The 26,835-nt window shown below is 39.6% G+C and overlaps 1 protein-coding gene across 3 annotated transcripts in view; it reads left to right on the top strand.

The window, feature by feature from the left end:
- The window catches only part of DENND5A (DENN domain containing 5A), an 86,256-nt gene that overhangs the window by 42,931 nt on the left and 16,490 nt on the right, over window positions 1-26,835 (top strand). For all 3 annotated transcript variants that reach the window (XM_023646025.2, XM_070274746.1, XM_023646026.2), the window contains 8 exons: window positions 3,604-3,791; window positions 8,144-8,461; window positions 9,638-9,853; window positions 10,357-10,591; window positions 16,136-16,286; window positions 16,965-17,058; window positions 19,691-19,822; window positions 23,361-23,513. In XM_023646025.2, coding sequence (XP_023501793.1) covers window positions 3,604-3,791; window positions 8,144-8,461; window positions 9,638-9,853; window positions 10,357-10,591; window positions 16,136-16,286; window positions 16,965-17,058; window positions 19,691-19,822; window positions 23,361-23,513 — 1,487 coding nt within the window. The remainder of the gene's footprint in view (window positions 1-3,603; window positions 3,792-8,143; window positions 8,462-9,637; window positions 9,854-10,356; window positions 10,592-16,135; window positions 16,287-16,964; window positions 17,059-19,690; window positions 19,823-23,360; window positions 23,514-26,835) is intronic.

Below are 26,835 nucleotides of genomic sequence, written 5' to 3'. Positions count from 1 at the left end.
GGAGGATATTACTCGTGATTTTAAAATTTGTGTTCCTGCTTGGTCCTTAAATGCCTGAAACCAACATACCATTTTTGAATAGTAGTTTTTAAAATTTTGACTTTAACAGATTCATTTTATTGGTTTCACCAATGTGTTTATTACTCATTTTTTTTTAATAAAACAGGTCTAGAAATTGCATTCTGAAGAAAAGCTAAACTCTGAGCGCAAGCCTTCCCTTCCAAGCTAAGATCTCTGACCTAAAACAAGTTTTCTTATTATTTATTTTTATTATTGTTATTTTTTAATTGCAGTAACGTTGGATTATGACAATATATAGCTTTCAGATGTACGTTGTAATATATTTCAAATTCTGTGTAGATTACATCATGTTTACCACCCAAAAACTAATTATAGTCCATCCCCTCACATGTGAACCTAATCACCCCTTTTGCCCTCCCCCACCTCCCCCATGGTAACCACTAATCCATTCTCCATTGCTATGTGTTTGTTGTTGTTTTTATCTTCTGCTTATGAGGGAGATCGTATGGTATTTGACTTTCTCCCTCTGACTAATTTCACTCACCATAATACCCTCAAGGACCATCCGTGTTGTCACAAATGGCCAGATTTCATCATTTCTTATGGCTGAGTAGCATTCCGTTCAGTATATATACCACATCTTGTTTATCCATTCGTCCCTTGATGGGCACCTAGGGTGCTTCCAAGTCTTGGCTATTGTGTATAGTGCTGCAGTGAACATAGGAGTGCAGGTATCTTTATGCCTTTGTGTTTTCAAGTGTTTGGATAAATACCCAGCAGTGGGATAGCTGGATCGTATGGTAGATCTATTCTTAATTTTCTGAGGATACTCCACACTGCTTTCCATAGTGGCTGCACCAGTTTGCACTCCCACCAGCAGTGTACGAGGGTTCCCTTCTCTCCACATCCTCCCCAACACTTATTGTTTCCTGTCTTGTTAATCATAGCCATTCTGAGGGAGTGAGGTGATACCTCATTGTAGTTTTGATTTGCATTTCCCTGATAGCTAATGATGTTGAGCATCTTTTCATATGCCTGTTGGCCATCTGTATATCTTCTTTGGAGAAATGTCTGTTCGGATCTTTTGCCCATTTTTTAATTCGGTTGTTGGTTTTCTTGTTGTTGAGATGCATGAGTTCTTTGTATATTTTGGATATTAACCCTTTATCTAATATATGGTTTGCAAATATCTTCTCCCAGTTGTTAGGTTGTCTTTTCGTTTTGTTGATGGTTTCCTTTGCTGTGCAGAAGCTTTTTAGTTTGACGTAGTCTCATTTGTTCATTTTTTCTTTTGTTTCCCTTGGCCGGTCAGACGTGGTCTTGAAAATATGCTGCTAAGACCGATGTCAAAGAGCGTACTGCCTATGTTTTCTTCTAGAAGTTTCATGGTTTCGGGTCTTACATTCAAGTTTTTGATCCATTTTGAGTTGATTTTTGTGCATGGTGTAAGGTAATGGTCTACTTTCATTCTTTTGCATGTGGCTGTCCAGTTTTCCCAACACCATTTATTGAAGAGACTCTCTCTCCATTGTATGCTCTGGACTCCCTTGTCAAATATAAGCTGTCTGTAAATGTGTAGGTTTATTTCTGGGCTCTCGATTCTGTTCCATTGATCTCTGTGTCTGTTTTTGTGCCAGTACCATGCTGTTTTGGTTCCTATGGCTTTGTGGTATATTTTTGAATTATTGGAGTGTGATACCTCCAGCTTTGTTCTTTTTTCTCAGGAATCCTTTTGCTGTTCAGGGTCTTTTGTTGTTCCATGTAAATTTTAGGATTCCTTGTTCTGTTTCTGTGAAAAATGTTGTTGGGACTCTGATAGGGACTGCGTTGAATCTATAGATTGCTTTAGGAAGTATGGACATTTTAACAATGTTAATTCTTCCAATCCAAGAGCGTGGAATGTCTTTCCATTTCTGTGTCATCTTCAATTTCTTTCAACAATGTTTCATAGTTTTCCTATACAGATCTTTCACCTCTTTGGTTAAGTTTATTCCTAGGTATTTTGTTGCAATTGTAAATGGGATTGTATTCTTTTTTTTTTGAGGGAGATTAGCCCTGAGCTAAATGCTGCCAATCCTCCTCTTTTTGCTGTGGAATGCTGGCCCTGAGCTAACATCTGTGCCCATCTTCCTCTACTTTATATGTAGGACGCCTACCACAGCATGGTGTGCCAAGTGGTGCCATGTCCGCACCTGGGATCCAAACCGGCGAACCCCGGGCCACCAGAAGTGGAACATGTGCCCTTAACCGCTGCGCCACCAGGCCAGCCCCTGGGATTGTATTCTTAATTTCTCTTTCTGTTACTTTGTTGTTAGTGTATAGAAGCGCACCCAATTTTTGTATGTTGATTGTGTATCCCGCGACTTGACTGTATTCATTTATTGTTTCTAAAATGTTTTTAGTGGATTCTTTAGGGTTGTCTGTATATAAAATCATGTCGTCTGCAAAGAGTGACAGTTTCACTTCTTTTCCAATATAGATCCCTTTTATTTCTTTTTCTTGCCTGATTGCTCTGACTAGGACTTTCAACACTATGTTAAATAAGAGTGGTGACAGTGGACATCCTGTCTGGTTCCTGTTCTTAGAGGGATGGCTTTCAGTTTTTCTCCATTGAGAATGATATTTGCCGTGGGTTTGTCATATATGGCCTTTATTATGTTGAGGTATTTTCCTTCTATACCCATTTTATTTAGAGTTTTTATCATAAACGGATGCTGTATCTTGTCAAATGCTTTCTCTGCATCTATTGAGATGATCATGTGATTTTTTATTCATTTTGTTAATGTGGTGTATCACATTGATAGGTTTGCGGATGTTGAACCATCCCTGCATCCCTGGAATGAAACCCACTTGATCCTGATGTATGATCTTTTTAATGTATTGTTGTATTCGATATGCTAGTATTTTGTTGAGGATTTTTGCATCCATAGAACAAGAGTTTTGAGTCATGAAAGGCAATCTTTCAGGTCTTTCAAGTTCTAGGGAAGCATTTTATCAAAGTGTTAAATGATACATTTGTGTTGTTCCCATTAGGAGAGGTTGACAGCTGGAGGGCAGACTTGGCTAGTGTGGAAAACCAGCTTCTGCATGCTTGGTGGTTCCTTGGGCTTGATCTTGAAGGCGAAGCTCACATCAGCTCCTTATAGAGTACAGACATATCTGAGTGATTAAAAGCCTGTTTTGGCTTCCATGCTAAACGGAGACTCAGACCACTGTTCCTTTTCTTTTTGTTCCAGTTCCCTAGCCCCTTTCTACTTAAGGGAATCTACTTAACATTCTGGTTTAGTATTTGGAGCAAAGTGCTATTTATGATTTCTATTGTATTTCCATATTAAATTTTATTACTAGCAGGGACCTGTGTGTAGGGGGGTATATTTCACCTTGTGGTCCACTGAGGTCTCTGGATTGTCTTTCTGACACCCACAAGGGTATCACACTCTGAGCGTACCCTTGCTCAGGTATCCTGAAGTTTATCCTGATCCTTTCTAAATGTGACATTGTGTTGAAAGTTTTAACTTACTATGTGGGGAAGCAAGTGTCTCGGTTTTGACTGGTTTGTGTGTGTGTTTTTTTTTTACCCAGATTACCAGAGACTGATGACTGTGGCGGAGACAATTACAGCCCTCATGTTTCCTTTCCAATGGCAGCATGTCTATGTCCCTATTCTCCCGGCTTCTCTCCTACATTTCTTAGATGCTCCTGTTCCATACCTAATGGGCTTGCATTCCAATGGTCTGGATGACCGGTCAAAGCTGGAGCTGCCTCAAGAGGTGAGAGAAATGTGGAGCTTGAGTGCTGATGCCCCTGGTCCCAATCTAGGACTGGGGAGGGAAGGGCTTTGGGATGAGCCCAGGGTGGTATTTTCAAGTTTATTTTCTTTTATTTTGGGGGAACATAAATAACTTTCCAGGAGAAAAGTTAAAACAATGAACATTTAGCTGAGCTTGTCATTCCAGAAATACTTGTCATCTTTGTCACCTGACATACATGGATTGTAATCGCTGTGTTTATACTATTGTGAATTGCCTTTTTATTAGTTTTTCAAGCACAGTATTTTACATTTTAAGACATTTGTTAGAAAAATCTTTTTATTATGTAACACTTTAAACATCTGCAAAAGGATAGCATAATGAATCCCTGTGTTCTCAACACTCAGCTTCAGTAGTTATCATACATGTTAAATTGTGTTTTACTTCTCTACCTTCTGCTTCCTATTATTTTAAGAAAATTGTACATAATATGATTCATAACTACTTTAGTAGTCAGAGATGTATTAATAAATCAGTGGTTTTCTTTTACAGGCTACAGTTGATCTGTAAATGTTGACCTGATCATAGTGATTCTTGTGGTACTGAGCCAGCTTTGAAAATTTCTTTTCAAGATAAGGAAAGCCTTGAGAGAATGTTTTTCTTTTCTTGCTGTGAGGATGGCCTGCTCCTCTTTCCTATTGTGTCAGATATCAAAAGAATTGATTTATCATTTGTATTTATTTGTTTATTTCCTACTTCGTTCTAACATAGATTTAAGGCATGATTTGAAATAAAATTGTTTTATTTTTACTTTTTATTTTCCTATAATTACCGATAGAACTGGTCTAGCTTTTTATGTCATTTTGTGGCTGGTATGAAACCAGCTAGGGGAAGGGCTTTCCTACTCAGATTTCTTAGTCATTAGAAAGACCTGGGAAGAAGGCTGTGGAGTACACATACATAGAGTCAACATGACTGTTTCCTCTCTCCATCAAAATTTCTTTGCAGAGGGGGAGATATTTGCGTTTAACTGAGGAATATGAGTAAGGGTACCTCTAAAGAAGAGAACATTATCATGGAATTGGATCTGAGCAGCGCTCATCTTGTTGGGCATGCTTGGGCAGCATCTTTGATGAAACCCCTGATAATTAGATCACACCTGTAATAATTAAATTATAGACAAATGCATCTCTTTACTCTCTTTCTCTCTCCTTTGGTGTTAGAATCAAAATGTCTTCCTTGCAGCTTCTTTCATTTCCGCCCCCTTGGCTCCTTTGATTCTGTATAGCTTTGTGCTTTTTGGGGTGGGACCCCAAAATAAGGACTTAAGGAATAAAAGATCTAAACCATTGAGTTGGTGTATTGGGGTTTTATGTGTATTTGTCTATTCTACCAAAAAATATACATGAAGAGTAGGTATCAAAGATTGAAGAATGGGGAGCTTTTTATTGCTTGCTTTAAAAACATGCATATTTAATATCAACACCTCTTCCTAGTAAACCTAATTATAATTTTGTAAAGTCAAAATAAGAATGACAACAAAAAATGATTGAAAGTGGAAAGCCAAAGAGGCATGCTACATGCATAATTTAATAAATAAGTCACTAGGCAAGAAGCCCGATTCTCAGTTTTATTTTCATCTTTGGCATCAGCTTTACTTGGGGCAAGTTCTATTCCTGCAGGATCGCTCAGCATCAGTCTTTGTGTGCTTCATGTATGTGGGTATATGAAGAGGCTGCTAGGAGACTAGCAGTTTTCTTAGTGGGACTGTTTGAGAAACCACGGGTAGTCTGAGAAAACCAAAAGTTCACGCTGTTCTGAGGTACTGGGGCCTCCACTTTTGCAATATTTCCCATCATTGCTGCATCCTTTGCCTCTCCTGTGGTCTACTTGGGAAGGAATGGTGGCAATGGGACCGTAGAATACCTGTGTATACTTAATAAGCAGTCTTAGAGTTGCAGAGTCCCACTTCATGTAAACTGTCCCTCTGAAGATCCCATGTTTGTGGGGGCAGTTACATAGCTGGATTTCCTCTACCTTAATTTTTAGCAGATAACCTCTGGGATATCTGAGTCTGTGTATCCCCCTTGGAAACTTTAGACTGGGGAGAAAAGAACTGACTTTCTCAAGGAGTGAAGCCCCATGAAAGGTACACATAATGAATGGAAAGTGATAATATCTCTGAAAGACAACTTTGGGATGTCTCAGAAATGATATACATTTATAATAAAAAATTCTAACAATGCGCAAAAGCATAAAGTAAAAATTGCTTCAAATTTTACCACCCAGAGATAACTGCTTTCAACATTTTGGTGGACTTCGTGTGGTGTCTTTACGCTGCTAGAAGGAAGCTTTGAGGCAGGACTTGGGAAATTCACCTGGGCCTGTGCAAGGGGGTATTATCAGGATAGTGGGTAGGGCGAATTCGATTAATAAAAGGGGCTTTCTCCAGAGGGACATTCCCCAACCCCCTAAATCAGAATTCCTCAGTTGCTGCGCCATCTTTGGGCATCAGAAGTCTGTGAAAAGCCCTTTGTTCCTTTGTACACCAACACATGAGCTCAGCTGGCCCTGAGCAAGTGAGAGTGCTGAGCTGCCTTTGTGAGGCATCCTTTGTCTGGGCTTCTCTTTCGGGTTTCATTGTGTGCGTGTAGGAAGGAGGCAGTTCGTCCACAGCTATGTCAGGGGAAGCAAGCAGAGGATATTAGAATAAAGAAGGGGGTGTCGCTTTTTTCTGTCTTGGGCCCTTCCTTCTTTCCTACTTTCTTCCCCACTTTTCAGGATACTCTTTCAATAGCTTTTTCCTAGTTATCCATGTGTTGAGCCCTTCAGAGAAGAACGTGTAGATAGACTAGGGGGCGAGGCTGGCTGTGATTTGGTGTTAGGAACTCAGGGCTGGGAAGGGGCGTTGTGACCTCCTACAGAGAGATTTGGGAGACTTTTTGGGATTTTGTGGATCCATGTTGTCATTACCCCAGAGCACCTAAGTCTTCCCATGGTCTTTCCCAACAAGGCAGGAGGTTAACTGAGGAAAACTGATCACTTGGGTTGAGTGCCTCTTCCAGGCTGCTCCTTGTCCCTGACGCTGTTTTGCAGGAGTTGGCTACTTCTCAGCTGAGGAAAGGAGTACATGAGCAGTTTGAGATGGGTTTGCAAATTGCTTCTGTTTGCCAGAGACCTCCGCATGCGGGGAGGAGACAGCCTGAGGCTACTGTATGAGTCTAGTAATTGAATGGCCTCCTTTTTCACTGCCTTCTTATCCCTACCTCCTTCAGCCCAACTCAACAAAGAATGGCTAGTGGTGTCTACTCAGAGGCTCCTGTCTTAATCTAGCCCATCTCTGAAGTGTGCCTGAGCTGCTTTCTCTCCTCTAGCCACCTCTGACCAGGAGTATATCTACACTATCTGTGGACATAGCCTTTGGAGTTTATAAAATTCTTTACAAACATTCTATATTTGGCTCACAGCAGTGGGAGAAAAGCCAACCAGGCACTGTTGAGTGGATACGGTTATTTTTAGCTGCCTCTATGTTTCCTCTTGGACAAACTGCTTTTTTTCCTCTAAAGAGAAGAGAACCGTCGGGGTAAATGATTGCGTTGTGTGCCTCTGGTGCGTCACAGTGCTTTGTTCTTTTGGCTGTATGGACAGGCCTTCTGAGGCAGGTGATCTTCATGACCAGATGATTTAATTCTGTCTTTACTATCTTGTGTGTGTGTGTGAAGAAGATTGGCCCTGAGCTAACATCTGTTGCCAGTCTTCTTCTTTTTTTAAATTTTTTGAGGAAGATTAGCCCTGAGCTAACATCTGTGCCAATATTCCTCTACCTTGCATGTAGGATGCCCTCCACAGTATGGCTGATAAGTGGAGTAGTTCCTTGCCTGGGACCCAAATCTGTGAACCTGGGTGGCTGAAGCAGAGTGTGTGGAACTTTAACCACTCGGCCACAGGGCTGGCCCCTGGATAGACTTTTTGACTCACTCCTAGTGTTCTTTTCGCTAATGTAGGAATTTGTGAGTTCAACAAGCATTTTATGAGCATTTACTATATGTGAAACTTGTGCTAGATGTTAAACATCTGTGGCATCACATAATACTTACACTGTCTAAGATAAGTGTTTTTATCTATTTATTTCCACTTTACAACTGAGGAAGCAATCAGAGTGGTTAAGCAACTTTCCCGACATACAGCTAGCCAGTGTCAGGGGAAGATTGGAACTCAAGGCTGTCTGCTTCCTGAGCCCCATCGTCTTCATGCCATACCCCATACATGCCCGTTTCAGATGTTTTCTTTTTCCTCTCCTGTTCATTATCCTTTCTAAAGTTTCTTCCTTAATGCTCTAGAGTTGTTCACACTCTTCCTGTTTTGACTGCCAGGCCAACCTCTGCTTTGTGGACATTGACAACCACTTCATTGAGCTGCCAGAGGACTTGCCTCAGTTTCCCAACAAATTGGAGTTTGTTCAGGAAGTCTCTGAGATTCTCATCGCATTTGGCATTCCCCCTGAAGGGAACCTTCATTGCAGTGAGAGTGCCTCCAAGCTGAAGAGGCTCCGGGCCTCTGAGCTTGTCTCTGACAAGAGGAACGGGAACATCGCAGGCTCCCCTTTGCATTCCTACGAGCTCCTCAAGGAGAATGAAACTATCGCCCGGCTGCAAGCCTTAGTCAGGAGGACTGGGGTGAGCCTGGAAAAGGTAAGATGCTGTGACAGGTTTGGTCTGTGCTCGGGTGCTGCCCTGGTGAAATAAAGTGTGGAACGAGAAAGCATTCATTTCAGGGCAAGGCATATTTGTGAACAGTGAAAGAACGCTCTTGTATGGGAGGCTCTGGATTCAGCTCTGGCAAACCTTATCCAGTAAATGCTACCTAATCTAAATCTAGGTAGCTTCTCACTAGGGCATCAAGGAGAGCCTGCTGTCATCTGTGTGAACGCTACTGCAGAGTGACTTGGAGGGATGATGCAGCTAATCTTTGTGTTCAGACCTCTTTCAGATCCATTGTCCTGTGAATTTCATAGCAACCTAAAGCATAGAGAGCAGGTATTATTAACCTTGTTTTACACCTCAAGAAACTGAAGCTTGAGAGCCTCCATTAAATGCCTAATCAGTGGCTGATCTGAGGCTAGAACCTGGTCCTCTTGAATTGTAGTCCTGTGCTTTTTCTGGGGATGTACTTAGCTTTCCATTTCCTAACTTTGATGAGACTATCTGTTTTCTGTAGTTTTTTACCCATCTCTTCACCCTCCCCTGCCTTCTCACTGTTCAGTTGCTTTTGTAAATTACATATGAACAAAACGGGCCAATGTAATCATTTTGTTGAGCTAATTTTTTAGTAAAGTATGAAGCATATCATTTCCTTGCTTTATTTAGCTAGTAGAGCAGATATTTTTTAAAAACCATGGCCAGTTAAAGAGGAGCACAGAAATATTTAGAGATTAAAAAGGTTAAGAAAGACACAGGAAGGAAAAATTCTTAGGGAGAAAGATAAGGACAGTGATATGGGGGAGAAAAATCAGAGATGAATGCAGACCTTTTTATCATTTTCTCATTGACTTCCCAGATTCCCTCCTTCCCCTGACCCTTGAGATAAGTAGCCAGCCACCTTTTCCTCTATTGCTGAATCTCTCTCTGCCCGTAATGGTCTTATCTCTACTTTCATTAAGTTGCTAGATATCTGCAAGTGGAACGTCCTCATTTACCTCTTCTCCATGTCAGAATCCCTTTCTTTCTTTTTTTCCTTTCTGTTTTTTTCTCTTTTATTTTCTCCATTTGCTGCAAAGTAAGTGACCACTGGGGAAAAAAACAGATGAGTTGCATTTCTTTGTGATAAAAGGAAAGGTTTATGTGTTTTCAACTGTTTCCTTTTTGTAGCTGGAAGTGCGTGAAGACCCCAGCAGCAATAAGGATCTGAAAATTCAGTGTGATGAAGAAGAACTCAGGATTTATCAGCTAAACATTCAGATCCGGGAAGTTTTTGCAAATCGTTTCACTCAGATGTTTGCAGATTATGAGGTGTTTGTCATTCAGCCCAGCCAGGATAAGGAATCCTGGTTTACTAACAGGGAGCAGATGCAAAACTTCGATAAAGTGAGTATAATCCTACTGGGGAGGTAGTAAAGAATGAGAACATGCCAGACCCTCTAGAAGATTTAACTGAAGATGAGGTTTTTTTCCCCATAATATTATATGGTGGAAACAAGTTCATGGTCCTTTTGATGTTGATAAAATATAAGGTTTTGTTGCGTTAGAGCACTGTGCTGGTTATTACCGTCAGGTGATTTACCTTCCGTCAGAGAGCTCTCTTAGACCTTTGTCTAAGGTGCACATGCAGGTTGAACATCAGAATTCTTGGAAGATTACCTGAGTAAGTTTGGGCTAATATGTCAAAGTTTCAGGATATCCGAAATTGTATGAGTGTTAAAAAAATGATGAAGAGATTTTTCTGTTGGCTTTTCATAAAGACCTAGAAAGCTTCAGAGAAGAATTAACTTACTGGATCCTTTGGGTGTGTTGCCTTTGCTGATCAAGGCTGACATGCACTCTTCTCTCTTCCCTGCTGATGACTGTCTGTTTCCTTTTGGTCCCACCAGGCATCTTTTCTATCAGATCAGCCTGAACCCTACCTACCCTTCCTCTCAAGATTCCTGGAGACCCAGATGTTTGCCTCTTTTGTTGACAACAAAATCATGTGTCATGATGATGACGATAAAGACCCTGTGCTCCGGGTATTTGATTCTCGAGTAGACAAGATCAGGCTGTTGAATGTTCGGACACCTACTCTCCGCACATCCATGTACCAGAAGTGTACCACTGTGGACGAAGCAAGTGAGGCCTCCTTGTTGCCATACTTTCTAGCCTCTTGAATTATGTCACTTATGTGTCCTTGTCCCTAAACTTGCCAGCTTCTTTCCCTGTTTCTGCTTTTTGCATAAGTTGTTCCCTTTGCCTGAAATGCTCTTCCCTGTCTTTTATGCTTGGCAAACTTTTCTCATCCTTTAACACTGTGTCAGTTAGGAATGGATCCTGCCGTTAGTAATAGAGATCTAATCAACAGTGGGTTAGACAGATGGAGGTTATTTTTCTCAAACTAGCAAGAAGTGTAGAATTGGTGGTTGCTGGGGTTGGCTCAGCTGCTCAACAATGTAATCAGGAACTGAGATTCTATCTTTTTACTCAGCTGTCCTTAGTATATTGACTTTTATATTCACGCTTGTTGCCTCCTGGTTACAGGAGACTTTTTATGTTCATATTCAAGGCAAGAAGAGGGGAGGGTTGATGCCAGCTGTATTTCCCCTTTTGTATCAGAAAACAAAAGCTTTCCCAGAAATTCCCAACAATTTCTGTTGTCTCATAGGCTAGAACCTTGTTGTGTGATCATCCCTAAGTGTAAGGGAGGCTGTGAATGTGTGTGTTGAACTGGGTGTAATTTACCCCGAACAATATCGGGGTTCTATTAGCAAGAAAGAAGGGCGAATGGGTTATGAGTAAGGGTTGACAGTGTTTACCACAAAAGTTTAGCTGATCTGTCTCCTCTGTGAAGTCGTCTTCGATGCCCTCAGGCAGAGTTGGTGCATTCCTCCTCTGTTCACCAGTGTTGCTTTGTTCTTGCCTCCCCCCATGATCTCTCTTCTTTAGAGCTTTCCTTATCAGGGAACAATTTAAGAGTAGAGACTGTATTTCCTTATTTTCTTACCCCCAACCCTTTAGCATTGTGCCTAGCACATACGGATGTTAAAAAAAAGTTGTTTGCTACATGCATGATTGAAAAGGCCTTTTTATTCACAGAGGCCCTATCTAGATCAGTTCAGCCAGAGAATAGTCTCAGCTTTAGGTGTCAGATTAAGTGGTGTGTTCACTTCCTTGTGGGATGTTCAGTGTCCTTGTTGTAGCCTTTTTGTATATTTTGTTCATTCATTTATCAAATACTATAGATACCTACTACATGCTCAACATATGGTAAGTGCTCAACAAATATTTACTCAATGAGTGAATGTGCCAGGCCTTTTCCTAGGTTTTGAAGATATAACTGGTGACAATTTGGACAAAGTCCTGCCTTCATTGACCTTACATTCTCTAGCCTTCTGTCTTTACCTTTTATCCCTGTTCCACGCCTTTCATTAAGAGGACAATCCTCTTGGCTAAGGCCTGAGTACATGTTGCTCATGCAAGTGCTCTACTCTGACATAGTTATCCTTGCCTCCTGGAACACTTCAGGCTTCTGATTCCCGAACCCTGCCTAAGGCTTTGGTCCTGGGAAACTTGATGGTGGTTTCTACAAGACTGCAGGTTTACAGAAACATCTTCCAAGCCATCAGTTTAAATCAGGACTTCCCAATCTTTTTATGTTGTCCTACACTTGAAAATGACAATATTTGTATGTGGCATACCGGAATAAAAGGAGGAATCTGCTATAAAGGCTGTAGAGTGAGAAGTTCTAGTCACTTGAGGCCTTGCCCAGCTGCCACAAGGGTTGAGGCAATCAGTTCTCAGCCCATCTATAATCCATTTGTTGAACACCAAACACCGCAGCATACTGATTTGAGTTAGAATTACTCTGGCCTCACTTGTGGCCAGGACATGTGTTGTTACGGGCCTGGGAGAATGCGGGGTTTGGGATATGGAAGGAAGGTTAGCTAACTTTCGTTTGTGTGACTCATTAAGAAAAATGGATGTCACAGAGACGCTTCAGGCAACTCTGTGCTCTGCTCTCAGGGGTAGTGGAAATATCTTTGCCATTAGTCTTTTCTGTAGGCTGCCCCAGAGAGATGTACCCGAAATACGCTAGAGCAGGGTTCTTCCCTCTGGCCTCAGATCCGTAGCCTAGAGGAGTAGTTCAGCTGCCTCACCCCATCCGGCATGGATACCTCAGCTTCTTGAACCAGTCTGATAGGAAAATGGTAAAACCATAACTAAAGGGATCTTTTTGGAGACCCTTTAAATTGTTATATTTAGAAGGGATCTTGATGGCAGTCAGTTCTATTCACCCACTAATTTTATAGGTAAAGATGTTCTGTGATTCATCGCTGTATCTGCAGGGCCTAGAATAGTGCCTGGCATATTTTAGACACTGAATAAGTTCTGTTGAATGAGAGTAAGGGCTGGAGGAAGTGAGGGAGGCCCAAAGAGAAGGCGACTGGACCTAGCATCACAACAAGGTCCGAAGGTTGAGATGTTTTTACATGACTCTAGAAAATACCAGGAGAGTTACCAGCTTGTTTTGTTCCTACTCTTTAAAATTTTTGAGGTTTAATTAACATACAGTGAACTGCACATATTTAAAATTTTGCTATATGTGTACACTTACATCAAGAACTAGTAAACATACCCATCACCTTCAAAAGTTTCCTCTTGCTCTTTTGTAATATCTCCATCCTCTCCCCTCCCCACTCTCTCCCCAAATTCTGAGGCAGCCACTGCTGTGATTTCTGTACTTTGGGGTTTTCATTTTCTAGAATTTTATGTAAATGGATCATACAGTATGTGCTCTTTTTTTAGTCTGGCTTCTTTTACTCAGCATAATTATTTTGAGATTTGTTCATATTCCTTTTATTGCTGAATAATATTCCATTGCATGGGCATTACTACAATTTGACCTATTGGTGGACATTTGGGCTATGAAAATTTGTGTATATGTGTTTTCTTTTCCCTTGGATAAACACCTGGGAGTGATTGTACGTTGACTTTTTAAAGAAACTGCCAAATTGTATTTCAAAGTGGTTGTACTTTTTACATTCCCACTAGCAGTGTATGAGACTTAGAGTTCCTCCACATTGTTGCCAATATTTAGTATGGTCAGTTTTTTCAATTTAGCCGCTCTAATAGGTTTGTAGTCGTATCTCATTGTAGTTGCTTTGCATGTTCCTAATGGCTAATGATGTTGAACATCTTTTCCTGTTTATTTGGCATCCATTTATCTACTCTGGTAGAGTGCCTGTTTAAACCTTTTGCCCATTTTTTATTGGATTGTTTGTTTTCTTATTACTGAGTTTTGAAAGTTCTTTATGTATTCCAGATATAAGTCTTTTATCAGATATATGATTTGAAAATATTTCCCTCACTCTGTGGCTTGTGTTTTTGTTCCCTTAACAGTGTCTTTTGAAGAACAAAGTTTTAAATTTGATGAGGCTTAATTTATCAGTTTTTAAAAAATCTGTTATGCTTTTGGTGTTGTATCTTAAGAAATTTTTGCCTAACCAAAGTCACATCGTTTTTTTTTTTTTCCTCTGTGGCTCCTTCTAGAAGTTTTAGGCTTTATATTTGGGTCTATATCCATATCAAGTCAATTTTTTGTAAGTAGTGAAAGCTAAGGGTCTGCATTCATTTTTTTCCATATGGATGTCCAGTTTTTCTAGCATCATCTGTTGAAAAGACTCTCCTTTCACCAATGAATTGCCTTTTAAGCTTTGTCAAAATATCAGTGATCTATATCCATGTGAGTGTACTTCTGTTTCATTAGTCTTTTAGCCTATATTTACACCAATACCACACTGTCTTGATTACTGTAGCTTTATATTAAATCTTAAAGTCAAAGAACATTAGTCCTCCGACTTTATTTTCTTTTTCAAAATTGTTCTGGCTATTCTAGGACTTTTGTATTTCATATATATTTAGAATCAGCTTAGCAGTTTCCACAAATAACCTTCTGAGATTTTTGGTTGGGATTGCCTGAATCTGTAGGTCAATTTGGGGAGAATTGGCATCTTAATATTATTGAGTATTCTGATCCATGAACATGGCATTTCTCTCCATTTATCTAGGTATTCTTTAATTTCTTTGGAGAGTTATGTAGTTTTCAGTGTACATATTTTTCATATCTTTTGTCAGATTTATCTCTATTTCATATTTATTGGTGTTAGTGTAAATGGTATTTTTAAATTTTAATTTCTGATTGCTCATTGCTAATATACAAAAATATGACAGAGTTTTGTATATTGATCTATGTTCTGCAACCATACTAAACTTACTTCTAGTAGCTTTTTGTGCATTCTCTCATATTTCTATGTGAATAATAATATTGCCTGTGAATAATGATGGTTTTACTTTTTCCTTTCCAGTCTGGATACTTTTTATTTCTTTTTCTTGCCTTATTGCATTGGCTAGAACCTCTACTACAACATCAAATAGAAATGGTGAGAGTGGACATCCTCATCCTGAGTTTATTCCTGATTTTAGGGGGAAAGCATTCACCATTAAGTATGATGTTAGCTATAGGTTTTCATGGATACCTTTTATCAGTTGAGGATGTTCGTTTCTGTTACTAGTTTGCTCAGAGTTTTTATCGGAAGTGGATCTTTTATTTTGTCAAATGCTTTGTCTGCATCTATTGAGGTAATTATTTAGATTTAGTTTTAATTTGTTAATATAGTGAATTACATTGATTGATTTTGCATGTGTAAACTGATCTTTCATTTCTTAGATAAGGTTATCTGTTTCTTCTTGAGTGAGCTTTGGCACTTTGTGTCTTTCAAGGAATTTGTCCGTTTCACCTATTGTCAAATTCGTTGGCATTAAGTTCTTCCTGGTATTCCCTCATTAATACTTGAAGAATCTGTAGCACTGTCACTTCTCTCATTCCTGATATTGGTAATTTGTGTCTTGTCTTGTTTATCCTAATCAGTCTGACTAGAAGTTTATTAGTTTCCTGACCTTCTGAAAGAACCAGGTTTGGGATTTATTAATTTTATTTATTTGCTGTTTCATTGTTTTCACTCTGGCCTTTATTATTTCCTTTCTTGTACTTATTTTGGATTTAATTTGCTTGTCTTTTTCTAGTTTCTTAAGATGGAAGCCAAGGTTGTTAGTTTGAGACCTTTCTTCTTTTCTAAGATAGGCCTTTAGTGCTATAAATCTCCTTTCAAATAATATTTTAATGGCATACCACAGATTCTAATGTTTTGTGTTTTTATTTTTGTTCAGTTCAAAATGCCTACTTATTTACTTTTTGGTTTCTTTTTGACCCATGGGTTATTTAGAAATATGTTATTTAATTTTAGGATGTTATTATTGGTTATTGTGGTCAGAGAACATAATTTGTATGATTCAAATTATTTTAAATTTATTGAGACTTATTTTATGCCCCAGAATATGGTATATTTTAAAAATATTTGACTTGTTGTTTTTAGATTTTATTTTTTTTCCTTTTTCTCCCCAAAGCCCCACCGGTACATAGTTGTATATTCTTAGTCGTGGGTCCTAGCTGTGGCATGTGGGACGCTGCCTCAGCGTGGCCCGATGAGCAGTGCCATGTCCGCTTCGAACCCAGGATTCGAACTGATGAAACACTGGGCCGCCTGCAGCAGAGTGCGTGAACTTAACCGCTGGGCCACGGGGCCAGCCCGTATTTGACTTCTTTTTGTTGTTCTCATCCAGAGAAGGCAATTGAGCTGCGTCTGGCAAAGATTGACCATACTGCAGTTCATCCCCATTTACTCGACATGAAGATTGGACAGGGGAAGTATGAGCCGGGCTTCTTCCCTAAGCTGCAGTCTGACGTGCTATCCACTGGGCCAGCCAGCAACAAGTGAGTCAGCCCCAAGGAGTCCCCCATCTAGCTCCCTAGTCACAGTGGTGAGGGTCATCTAGTGACTGCCAGAGCTGGTAGAAGACCCCTGAATTTTGTAAAGGAATTGTAGAGAGAACCCAGACTATTCAGGTCATTCACTTATTTGAACAAGAAAACGAGTGACAAAGTAGCTCATCAGCTTCTGTCTCCACTATGCACATTGGGATAGTTCCTCATGCCCAGGACCTGCAAAAAGCCAGGCTGTGGATGGGCTGAGATCATTTCATGACTGAATCCCATATGACAGCTAGCACTGTGCTTTTAACAATTAGTGGTTGAAATAATTGGAGACTGAACTGAAAGTAGATAACTTAGCAGGGTTGCTCTTCTTTAGTTTCTTTTGGGGGGTGAGTGCATACCCAGACAGAGTTGATTGAATATAGTTTTGGATCTGCATATGAAGTTTTTATAGGTGTTTCAAGAAAGATGTGTCCCTGTTTCCTGCGGAGTTAGCTCTTTCTTGCCCAGTCACCAATCTTTAAGCGGCTCTTCCTCAAGGGCCCTGAGCTAATCTCTCGTGACTTCTTGGTGGTTTCTTGAGCCCAGCATTGGTCCTTAGATGTTCAAGTTTTCTCCTGTCAGTTGACCTTATTTTCTTAGTGGGATGTTCTTAATTACCTGTTTTGATTCTGTTAGGTGGACGAAAAGGAATGCCCCTGCCCAGTGGAGGAGGAAAGATCGGCAGAAGCAGCACACAGAACATCTGCGTTTAGACAATGACCAGAGAGAGGTAAGACATCTTAAGAATGACAAGGAATGGCCCTTTTACCATGCTACGCTCTCCTTCTTTTTGCTACTTCTTTGGCCTCTGGTTTCATTCAAATGTCCTAACAATGACCTCTCCCCATAAAAGGGTAAATAATAGGGTTAGTTCCTCATACCTGATACTTGGGCCTAGGTTATGACAAATCTAGGATGTACGGTGTTTTGCAGATGACAGCTAGTCATTAACCATGTAGGTCCTCTCGCTAAGCCAGGCCCTATTTGCAGCCCTGTTCAGGAATGATGTCAGTGCTTAGAAGAGACCTGTTCACTATCCTTTGAGTACTCACTCATACATGATACTCACTTCTGGGGAGTGTGACAGGAACCTCAGAAGAAAAGAGTCTGAAACTTAGAGAAATCATTTTTTAAAAAACTTTATTGAGGTCATAATAGTTTATAACATTGTAAAATTTCAGTTGTACATTATAATTTGTCAGTCACCATATAAATGTGCCCCTTTACCCCTTATGCCCTCCCCCCAACCCCTTTCCCCTCTGGTAATCTCTAATCTGTTCTCTTTGTCCATGTGTTATTTTTCACATATCAGTGAAATCATATGGTGTTTGTCTTTCTCTATCTGGCTTATTTCACTTAACATACCCTCTAGGTCCATCCATGTTGTTGCGAATGGGACAATTTTGTCTTTTTTTATGGCTGAGTAGTATTCCATTGTATATTATATACACCACATCTGCTTTATCCAATCATCGGTCAATGGCCAATTGGGTTTCTTCCACTTTTTGGCTATTGTGAATAATGCTGCAATGAGTATAAGGGTGCATAAGTCTCTCTGAATTGTTCATTTCAAGTTCTTTGGATAATTACCAACTAGTGGGATAGCTGGGTTGTGTGGTATTTCTATTTTTTAATTTTTTGGGAACTATCCATACTGTTTTCCTTAGTGGCTGCACCAGTTTGCATTCCCACCAGCGGTGGATGTGGGTTCCCTTTGGGAGAAATTCTTTTAAAATTTGTGAAGGTTTTTTTGTGTCTGTGGTATGGTGGTAAAGAAGGTAATTCTTTTAGAGTGAGAAGGAAGAAAAGCTGAACTTGGGTTAATGCTGTGAATTTCTGAACCTGGGGAGAGATGTACTTTCTCCCTACTTTTTGTGAATCTTAAAACAGATAATCTTGACTTTTTTTTTCTTGGAGGAGCAAAGGAGAGAGTGTTACCATCAGGTGCCTGGGGATTGAGGATTCTTGAATTGACCTCCTGAGTCTTCCTTGTTTGTCAGAGTTTCTCAGCTCTGCTCTAACTTGTTCCCAGGAAAGTCTCTAGTTATGAACCTCAAGTTGGAGACCCTGCCTTACTTAGTTGCAGAGAAGTTGTGAAAATGGAGCTTCAGAAACCTATTTCAGGAACTTCTCTTTGAGAAAAGACCCTGCAATTTGCATTTTATACATATAAAACCCAATAAAGCATATTGTCTTCATATGTGTCTGGCACCTCTGTGAATGGAAAAGATATTTTGCCTTTGCTGTTTTTTAAAGGAATAAATTCAGATTGCATGGTATGGTTATGAATTTTTAACTGCTGATTTATGGGATACAGTTGTGCTTAGAATTTTTGAGAGGGTGCATAAGGGGTGTCGGTATTGGTGTTGTTTTAAGTCTCCCTGGATCTTCCACTTACTTCCATATTCTTCTTTTAGCAGTGTTCACTGAGCACGTTTTCTTGGTCAAAATCGCTGTAGTAAGCACTTTGAAATATCAGGATAGCAAGGAGATAGCCATGTCCTGAGGGAAAACCAGTTTATCAAGGGAGCAAAGTCAAGTACATAGATAACTTCAGTAGAAGAGTCTTTTGAAAGGTCCATATGAGAGGCGAGCCAGTGTTTGATCCCTGATAGAGACAGCAGAGGTCAGTTCTACCTGGGGTGGTCACCAAACGAGACTTTACTGGAGCCAGCATCTGTTTAAGCCTTGAAGGATGATAGGATTGTCTGAGCCTAACCTTGGGGGTTAGGAGTGGGGCAGATTGATGGGCTGGAAGATAGACTGGACAGAATTGTACTAGTGGAATAAATATGGGGGAAGGAGGAAGTCTGGGGTAAAAATGTTGATTATAAACCTGGGATACTGAGAGGATGTCAGTGTGCAGTTCACTCGTTTGTGTGGGTTCTGTGTTAAAAGAGTGTATGGAGAATCACGAGCACATTGTAAAGAAGCAGAACATACATTTGTTTTGAGCGTGCAATCTTATTTCCCAGACCCTAATTTAGCAAGGTTATACTTTATGACAGCAAGGGTAGATATCTTTGATATGGGCAGAGGAGTTAAACCCCTCCCAGCTTGGTAGGGAAAATGATTTTCTAAGTTGTACTCTGAGATTTGGGTGGGTTTGCACACTGAGTTATACGTGTTGCAACCATGTGTTTTTTACCTCTTGTATCATTAAAGCAAAGATGTAACTACAGTACCCATGGAGTGCTTTACATCAGAGAAAACAGAACTCATCATGTTATCTCAGTTTTTCCCTTTACTATGACGGAAGAGGCAGTAAGAAAGTGTAGGGTGATAGTGCCCTCTTCAGGCATCCGTCAGTACTGGTCAGTTGCCTGTGGTTTGTGTGTAATACTCTGATTTTTTCCATGTAGAAGTATATCCAGGAAGCCAGGAATCTGGGCAGCACCATCCGCCAGCCCAAGCTGTCCAACCTCTCCCCGTTAGTGATTGCCCAGACCAACTGGAAGTTTGTGGAGGGGCTGCTGAAGGAATGTCGCAACAAGGTGAGCTGTGAACCCCTTCGTGTGTGTGCTGGTTCCCTTGACAACAATATTTAACAATATTTAAAAAATATGGTTAATACAATGGGATAGTACTAGTTTTAAGATCCCGTTAACTTGGAATTAGGTGTATTTGTTTTAAATAAAATGTACCATTAATTGAGAGCAAGCACACTTTGCTTGATATAAACTTAATATGTATTCCTTAAAATTGAGAGGTGAATGTAGTTTTTTAGACGTCTTACATTACTTACTTGAAATCATTGTAGTTGAATTGTCTTCAACAGATCAGTCTTACACATATGAAAATGTTTTTGCCTGTCTATTTTAATTTGATAGCATTGATCTCATATGCCTAGAAACAAGAATTTACTGAGTGCCAGTAAATTCCACTATTTGCCAGGCCAAAGTGTGTTATTCAGTGTAAGCTTGGGATGTTTTTCTCAGTTCCACAAAGTCAGTCATTTTTTTTAAGCTTCATTGAGGGATAATTGATATACAAAAAATTGCACACATTAATGTATACATCTTGATGAGTTTAAACATATGCATACGCCTGTAATATTATCACCACAATCAAGGTACTGAACATGTCCATAACTTCCAGAAGTTTCCTTATATTCTTTTGTGGATTTTGTTTGTTTTTCGGGTAAGAAGACTTAACCTGCGATCTATCCTAACATATTTTAAACTGCACAATATTAAATTGTTAATTATAGGTACTGTGTTATACATGAGATCTCTAGAACTTATTCATCTGGGATACTGAAACTTCATACCTACCAAGCAACAATTCCTTGTTTTCCCCACTCCCCACCCCCTGGCAACCACCATTCTATTCTCTGCTACTGTGAGTTTGACTACTTTAGATACTTCATATAAGTAGAATCATGTAGTACTTGTCCTTCTTTGACTGGCTTATTTCACTTAGCCTAATGTCCTCTAGGTACATCTGTGTTGCTGCAAATGGCAGGATTTCCTTCTATTCCAAGGCTGAATGATACGCCATTGTATATATATACCACATTTTGTGTGCCCATTCATCTGTTGATGGACACTGGGTTGTTTCCTATCTTGGCCATTGTGAATAATGCTGCAGTGAACATGGGGTGCAGATGTCTCTTTGAGATTCTGATTTCAGTTCTTTTGGATATATACTCAGAAATAAGATTGCTGGATCAAAAGACAGTCATTATTAATTTTTACTATTTTATTTTTAAGTGTAATTTCTTTTCTAATAAAAATATAGCCTTTCAACCAAGTCAGTATACCATACTTTTTAGGACAAATAACTAACTCGGTCTCTACCTCATCCTGTTTATGCATCAATGGAAAAGAAAGATTTTCCTGCATTTTCATTTTGTAAGTGGTGGTCATTTATAGGATGAAATCAAATATACTTTCTCTTGCAGAAGAAATTATTACCAATATAAGTTAGATTGACATATCAGTACTGATATTTTGAATCAAGGTATTTTCAAAAAGGCCTCTGTCTTTTCATTCTGAGTCATTGATATCTGTGATTTTCCACACAATGTTGTCTTTTCTACCATCAAGACCATTGGTGATGCTGCCTTTCTTGAAAGGGGTCTTGTCTGTTGCCTCTGAGATTTATTTTCCAAGCCACCAACATTCATTCTCAAGTTTTGAGATGCATTCCCAGGCAGTTGGGTTTCATTGTGTCCACTGCCTGGTCAACAATGACTATAAAATAGATCCCAATTTCAGAGATTTTAATATGGGGAAAAATGTACATCTTAGAATTGAAGAGATACAGTAACCAGTCTAAAACTGCCAAGTGTTGGCTAGCATGTGGAGTGATAGGAACTCCCATATGTTAGAAGTGTAAATTGGTGTGACCACTGCAGAAAACAGCATAGTATTATCTAGTATTCTTCTCCTAGGTACAGTCCCCAGAGAAACCTTTGCAGCCTAACCCAGGAGATATGTACAAGAAGTTTACAGCAGGGGCCAGTCCAGTGTCGTAGTGGTTAGTTCATGCACTCTACTTCAGTGCCCTGAGGTTCACAGGTTCGGATCCTGGGTGCAGACCTAGCACTGCTCAGCAAGCCATGATCTGGCAGCATCCCACGTGAAAACAGAGGAAGATCTGCACAGATGTTAGCTCAGTGACAATCTTCCTCAAGCAAAAAGAAGGAAATTGACAACAGATGTTAGTTCAGGGCCAATCTTCACCAAAAAAAAAATTTACAGCAGCATTCTTTGTAATAGCCCCTAAATGGAAACAACCCAAACAACAATCAGTAGGAGAATTAATAAATAAATTGTAGTACATTGGTATGATAGAATGCTGTACAATGATGGAAATAGGCAATAGTTATACCCATCAACATGGGTGAATTTCACAAAGTTGAATGAAAAAGCAAATCACAAAAGAAAACATACAGGCAAAATTAAATTACATTGTTTAGGAATGCAAATATAGGTGATAATCATTTCTTTGCTTTTCTGTACTTTTATTGTGTAAATCAGGGTAGTGATCACTTCTGGAGTGGGGAGGTGACCGGAGAGGGCACATGGGGTGCTTCAAAGGTATAGATGGGTAGTATTTTATTTCTTAACCTGGATGATGGTTATAATCATATAATTATGTACATACATATACACACACGTACATATATATATGTGAATGTACATGAGATAGATTTCAGAGTAAAAACATTAAAAATAGTAACACTGAAAAGAAATATGGCAAAGTGTTGAGTTGTTTCTTCTGAAAGAGGATTAGGGGTCATTTTTTCCTATGCTTTTTAGATTTTTATATGTCACAAACTTATAATATGATTAGATCTTACTTAAGAACTTAGACTTAATATTCAGACAGACAAGTTCAAAGGCCAGATCTGCTACTTCTTTGCTGTGTGATTTTGTCAAGTTACTTAAATTCTCTGACTGCAATTTCCTTATCAGTAAATTGGGAGCAGTAATAGTACTCATCTCATAGAGGCATTGAGAGGCTTAAATGAGATAATGCAATGCTTAATACAGTGCCTGGCATATAGTAACAAAAACTACAATTATCATCATACAGCATGTGTTTTTTTGGGTTTTCTTTTATAATAAGGTTTTGAAAATTTCTGCCTAAATTATTCTTCCTCAATTTTTTATCCCCTTGACAGGTCAGGTATTTTTCTAGGATTAAATGCTTGTAGGTTAGTTAAATAAGGTCAGTTAAACAGTGAGAATCAGAGAATGTCAGAAGTGAGCATGACCAAAGGGTTTTTATTCAACTCTTTTAATCTCGTAAATGCAGAAACTGAATCCAGAGTGGTGAAATCACTTGGCCGGGTTCATACAGGGAGTGCTGTGTTCTTATCTTCTTGACTAAACTTTTAGAGAATGCACTGCACCATAACCTGACCTATATGGTGGAGAGTGAGTACACTCTAGGTCTCTGGCTCTTACTCCTCTTGTCCCTCCCAGCCCAGCAGGTGTGCTGTGGAGGCGGCCACAGTCCTCTCCAGTTGCATGTGATCCTACTCACTGTGGTTATCTAATGCTACTGACTGATTCCTTGTAGACCAAGAGGATGCTGGTGGAGAAGATGGGCCGAGAGGCTGTGGAGCTTGGGCATGGGGAGGTGAACATCACAGGGGTGGAAGAGAACACCTTAATTGCCAGCCTTTGTGACCTCCTGGAAAGGATCTGGAGTCATGGGCTACAAGTCAAACAGGTAATGAATGTCTTGCCTCTCCCCGCTGAGTGAACTGTCTCCTGTCTCCCTAATAGCTTTCCCATGCTCTTCCAGCTGGCTGGCTCAGAAGAATCGTACACAGTATGCATGGAGTGAGACTTGAACATAGCTAAACAAACAAGTAAATACGTGTGATTCAAAACTATTTTCTTAAAAAATAAGCTAGATGAGGGGCTGGCCCCGTGGCCGAGTGGTTAAGTTTGCGCGCTCCGCTGCAGGTGGCCCAGTGTTTCGTTAGTTCGAATCCTGGGCATGGACATGGCACTGCTCATCAGACCACGCTGAGGCAGCGTCCCACATGCCACAACTAGAAGAACCCACAACAAAGAATACACAACTATCTACCGGGGGGCTTTGGGGAGAAAAAGGAAAAAATAAAATCTTAAAAAAAAAAAAAAAGTTATAAAAAAAAAAGTAAGCTAGATGAATCTGTGTTAGTCAGACATTTTAAAAGTGGCATCTTTCTTCTTGCAAATAGAGCTGAAGGCCAAACTTACAGATCCTCTTGGGCAGCTGGCCCTAATATGGAGATGGAATACAAAAGAGAGTGAGATCCTGGAGCTCAGAAGTCCCGGACACACTCTAAGGGTCCTTTGCTAATTGTACGTTCCCAGTAGAAAAAGCTCTGCCATTAACATTTCTTTTATATGCAAATAGTTTAACCATCTAAAGACTTCAGGAAGTTGAGTTTGAGTTTTTACTGCTTAATACTCAGAATCTTCGTATTTCAAAATACTCTACTTTGAATAGCTAGTCAAGACGGACAGCTTTTACTTTTAAGCATTTTTAAATTTGAAAAGGACTTGAAACATTTCCAAAACGAGTTTTATTATGGACAAATTATAAAATATGTATAAGGATCCAGCCTGTATTTATTGAGGGCCTACAGCGTGCCAAGCACTGTTGTAGGCGCTTCAGATACCTCAGCAGACAGAACAGACCAAGAGCCCTGCCCTGCTGGACTTCCCATTCTCATGGGTGTGGTGGCCGGCTACCATGTCTGGCCTTCAAAATATACAGGTGTATATTTAAAAATCCAACAGAGCCACAATGAGATATCTTTTCACACTTACTAGGATAGCTAAAATAAAAAAGACAGAAAGTAACAAGTGTTAGTAAGGATGTAGAGAAAGTAGAACCTTTGTACATTGTTGGTGGGAATGTAAAATGGTGCAGCCACTTTGGAAAACAGTCTCTCAGTTCCTCGAAATGTTAAACATAGCATTATCATATGACCCATCAAGTCCACTTCTAGTATGTCTAGAAATGGAAACGTCTACATAAAAACATGTACACAAATGTTTGTAGCAATGTTATTGCTAATAGGCCCAAAGTGGAGCAACCCAAATGTCCATCAGCTGATAAGTAAACTAAATGCAGTATATCCATACAATGGAATATTATTCAGCAATAGAAGGAATGAAGTGTGGATACATGATAAAATGTAAATGAACTTTGAAAACTTAGGAAGTAAAAGAAGCCAGTCACATATTGTTTGATTCCATTTGTATAAAATGTCCAGAATCTGCAAATCCATAGATTTGTAAAGTAGACTAGAAAATGCCAGGGGCGGAAGGGAGGAACAGGAAGTGACTGCTAATGGGTGGGTTTGGGGTTTCTTTTTAGGGTAATGAAAATGTTCTAAAATTAGGTAGTACTGATGGTTGCACAACTCTGTGAATACCAGATGTTTTTTGGACAGAAAATTGTACACTTCATAAGTGTGAGTTTTATGGTAATGTGAATTATATCTTAATAAAGCTGCTTTTTAAAAAATCCAAATGGGATCATACTATACATAATGTGTTGTAACTTTTGCTTTTTTTCACCTCATAGTATTTTTCCCATGTCTTTAACTAATTTATAAGTGATAGTATAATAAGTGTTTAAGAGCTCAGACTAAAATTAGCTAGACCTGGGTTTGATTCCCACTTAATCACTTTATGAAACTGAACAAGGCACCTAGCTTTTCTAAGCTTCTGTTTCCTCTTATGTACCCACCTCCGTAGGATTCTTGTGAGGATTTGATAATTCACGTGAAGCACTAAGCTCAGAGCCTGGTATCTGGGAGATTCTCTGTAAATGTTTGTGGTTATTATTATTCTAGAATCTCAATTTTAATTACTGTATCCATTTTATAGATGTGTCATATTTGAATCAATCCCTTGTTATTGGTCATTTAGGTTATTTCTGATTTTTCAGTATTATAAACAACACTGTGATTATAAATTTTTTTAAATGTTAAAAATTGTGTATCATATCGTAAAATTTTGAGAGTGCTGTAGTGTAGTAGCAACGCTGTGGGTTTTGGAGTCAGAAAGACTTGGATTTGAATCCTCACCCATGGGATGACTTCAAGTGACTTGCAATTTTTGAGTCTCATCTTCCTTATCCATGAGACCGAGTTAATAAAACCCACTTTTAGGGTTGTTATGATAATTAGATGTAATAAAAATAAGTACCTGGCATGTGGTGGGTATAAAACATGACAGCTGTTATTGTGCTAGGTTCTACATGAAGGATTTCTGTTTTTTCCTTTTCTCTGTAACAAATGAGTAGAATATACATAATTATTTTATCGTTTTCCTTAAAGTTTAGCAAACCTAGCACTACAGTTGAGCTCTTTCAGCTTTTTGGTAAAACATAAGCCCCCAAAACTTTTTAATATTTGCCATGAAAATCTCTAGGAAGTTAATGAGCCGTCTCCATTAAAAAAATAATACCATGTCATCACATGTTCTGAACCTGTCCTCTGAGGCTTCTCAGCTTAGTCTGCAGAATTCCCACAGCATGGGGCATTTCTTTTGGAACCCGTTTGATTGCTCTCGCAGTTGGGATGGACAGAGGCTACTCGTTTGGTAAGAAACCAGTACAAAATGATGGGGGCTATTCACTTGAGGTTCCATTTTCTTCTGAGTCTTGCTTTTGGAGCTCTGAAAGTGAAGCACTGACGGTGTCACCAGAGGGTCTGTGCTTTTTGGCAGGGCATTTACACCCTTAGGGATGCATGTTCAGCTGGGGATTGACCTAGCTCTCTGTGTTGGGTCCTTACAGCACGTTCTCCTTAGGCCTACATTTTGCTAGCCTGTATGTAGAGGCCTTTTCTCTTGCTGAGCCATTCTTCAGTTATGTTCCAGTCCAAGGGTTATAACCTGGTTACCTGGTCTCCTGTATCAGGCTGCTTGTGCATGGTCATGTAGTCTTCCAGATTGTGACCAAATTCACTCTCAGAGAGTGATCTTATCGCCACCTTCTAGGGGCACCTTATTGAAGGACAACCCATTTTATCCACTTAGAAAGT

Source organism: Equus caballus, chromosome 7, assembly GCF_041296265.1.
Source record: "Equus caballus isolate H_3958 breed thoroughbred chromosome 7, TB-T2T, whole genome shotgun sequence".
NCBI classification, from domain to species: domain Eukaryota; kingdom Metazoa; phylum Chordata; class Mammalia; order Perissodactyla; family Equidae; genus Equus; species Equus caballus.
The sequence above is the reverse complement of the archived record's forward strand: the minus strand, read 5'-3'. Positions and strand labels throughout refer to the sequence as shown.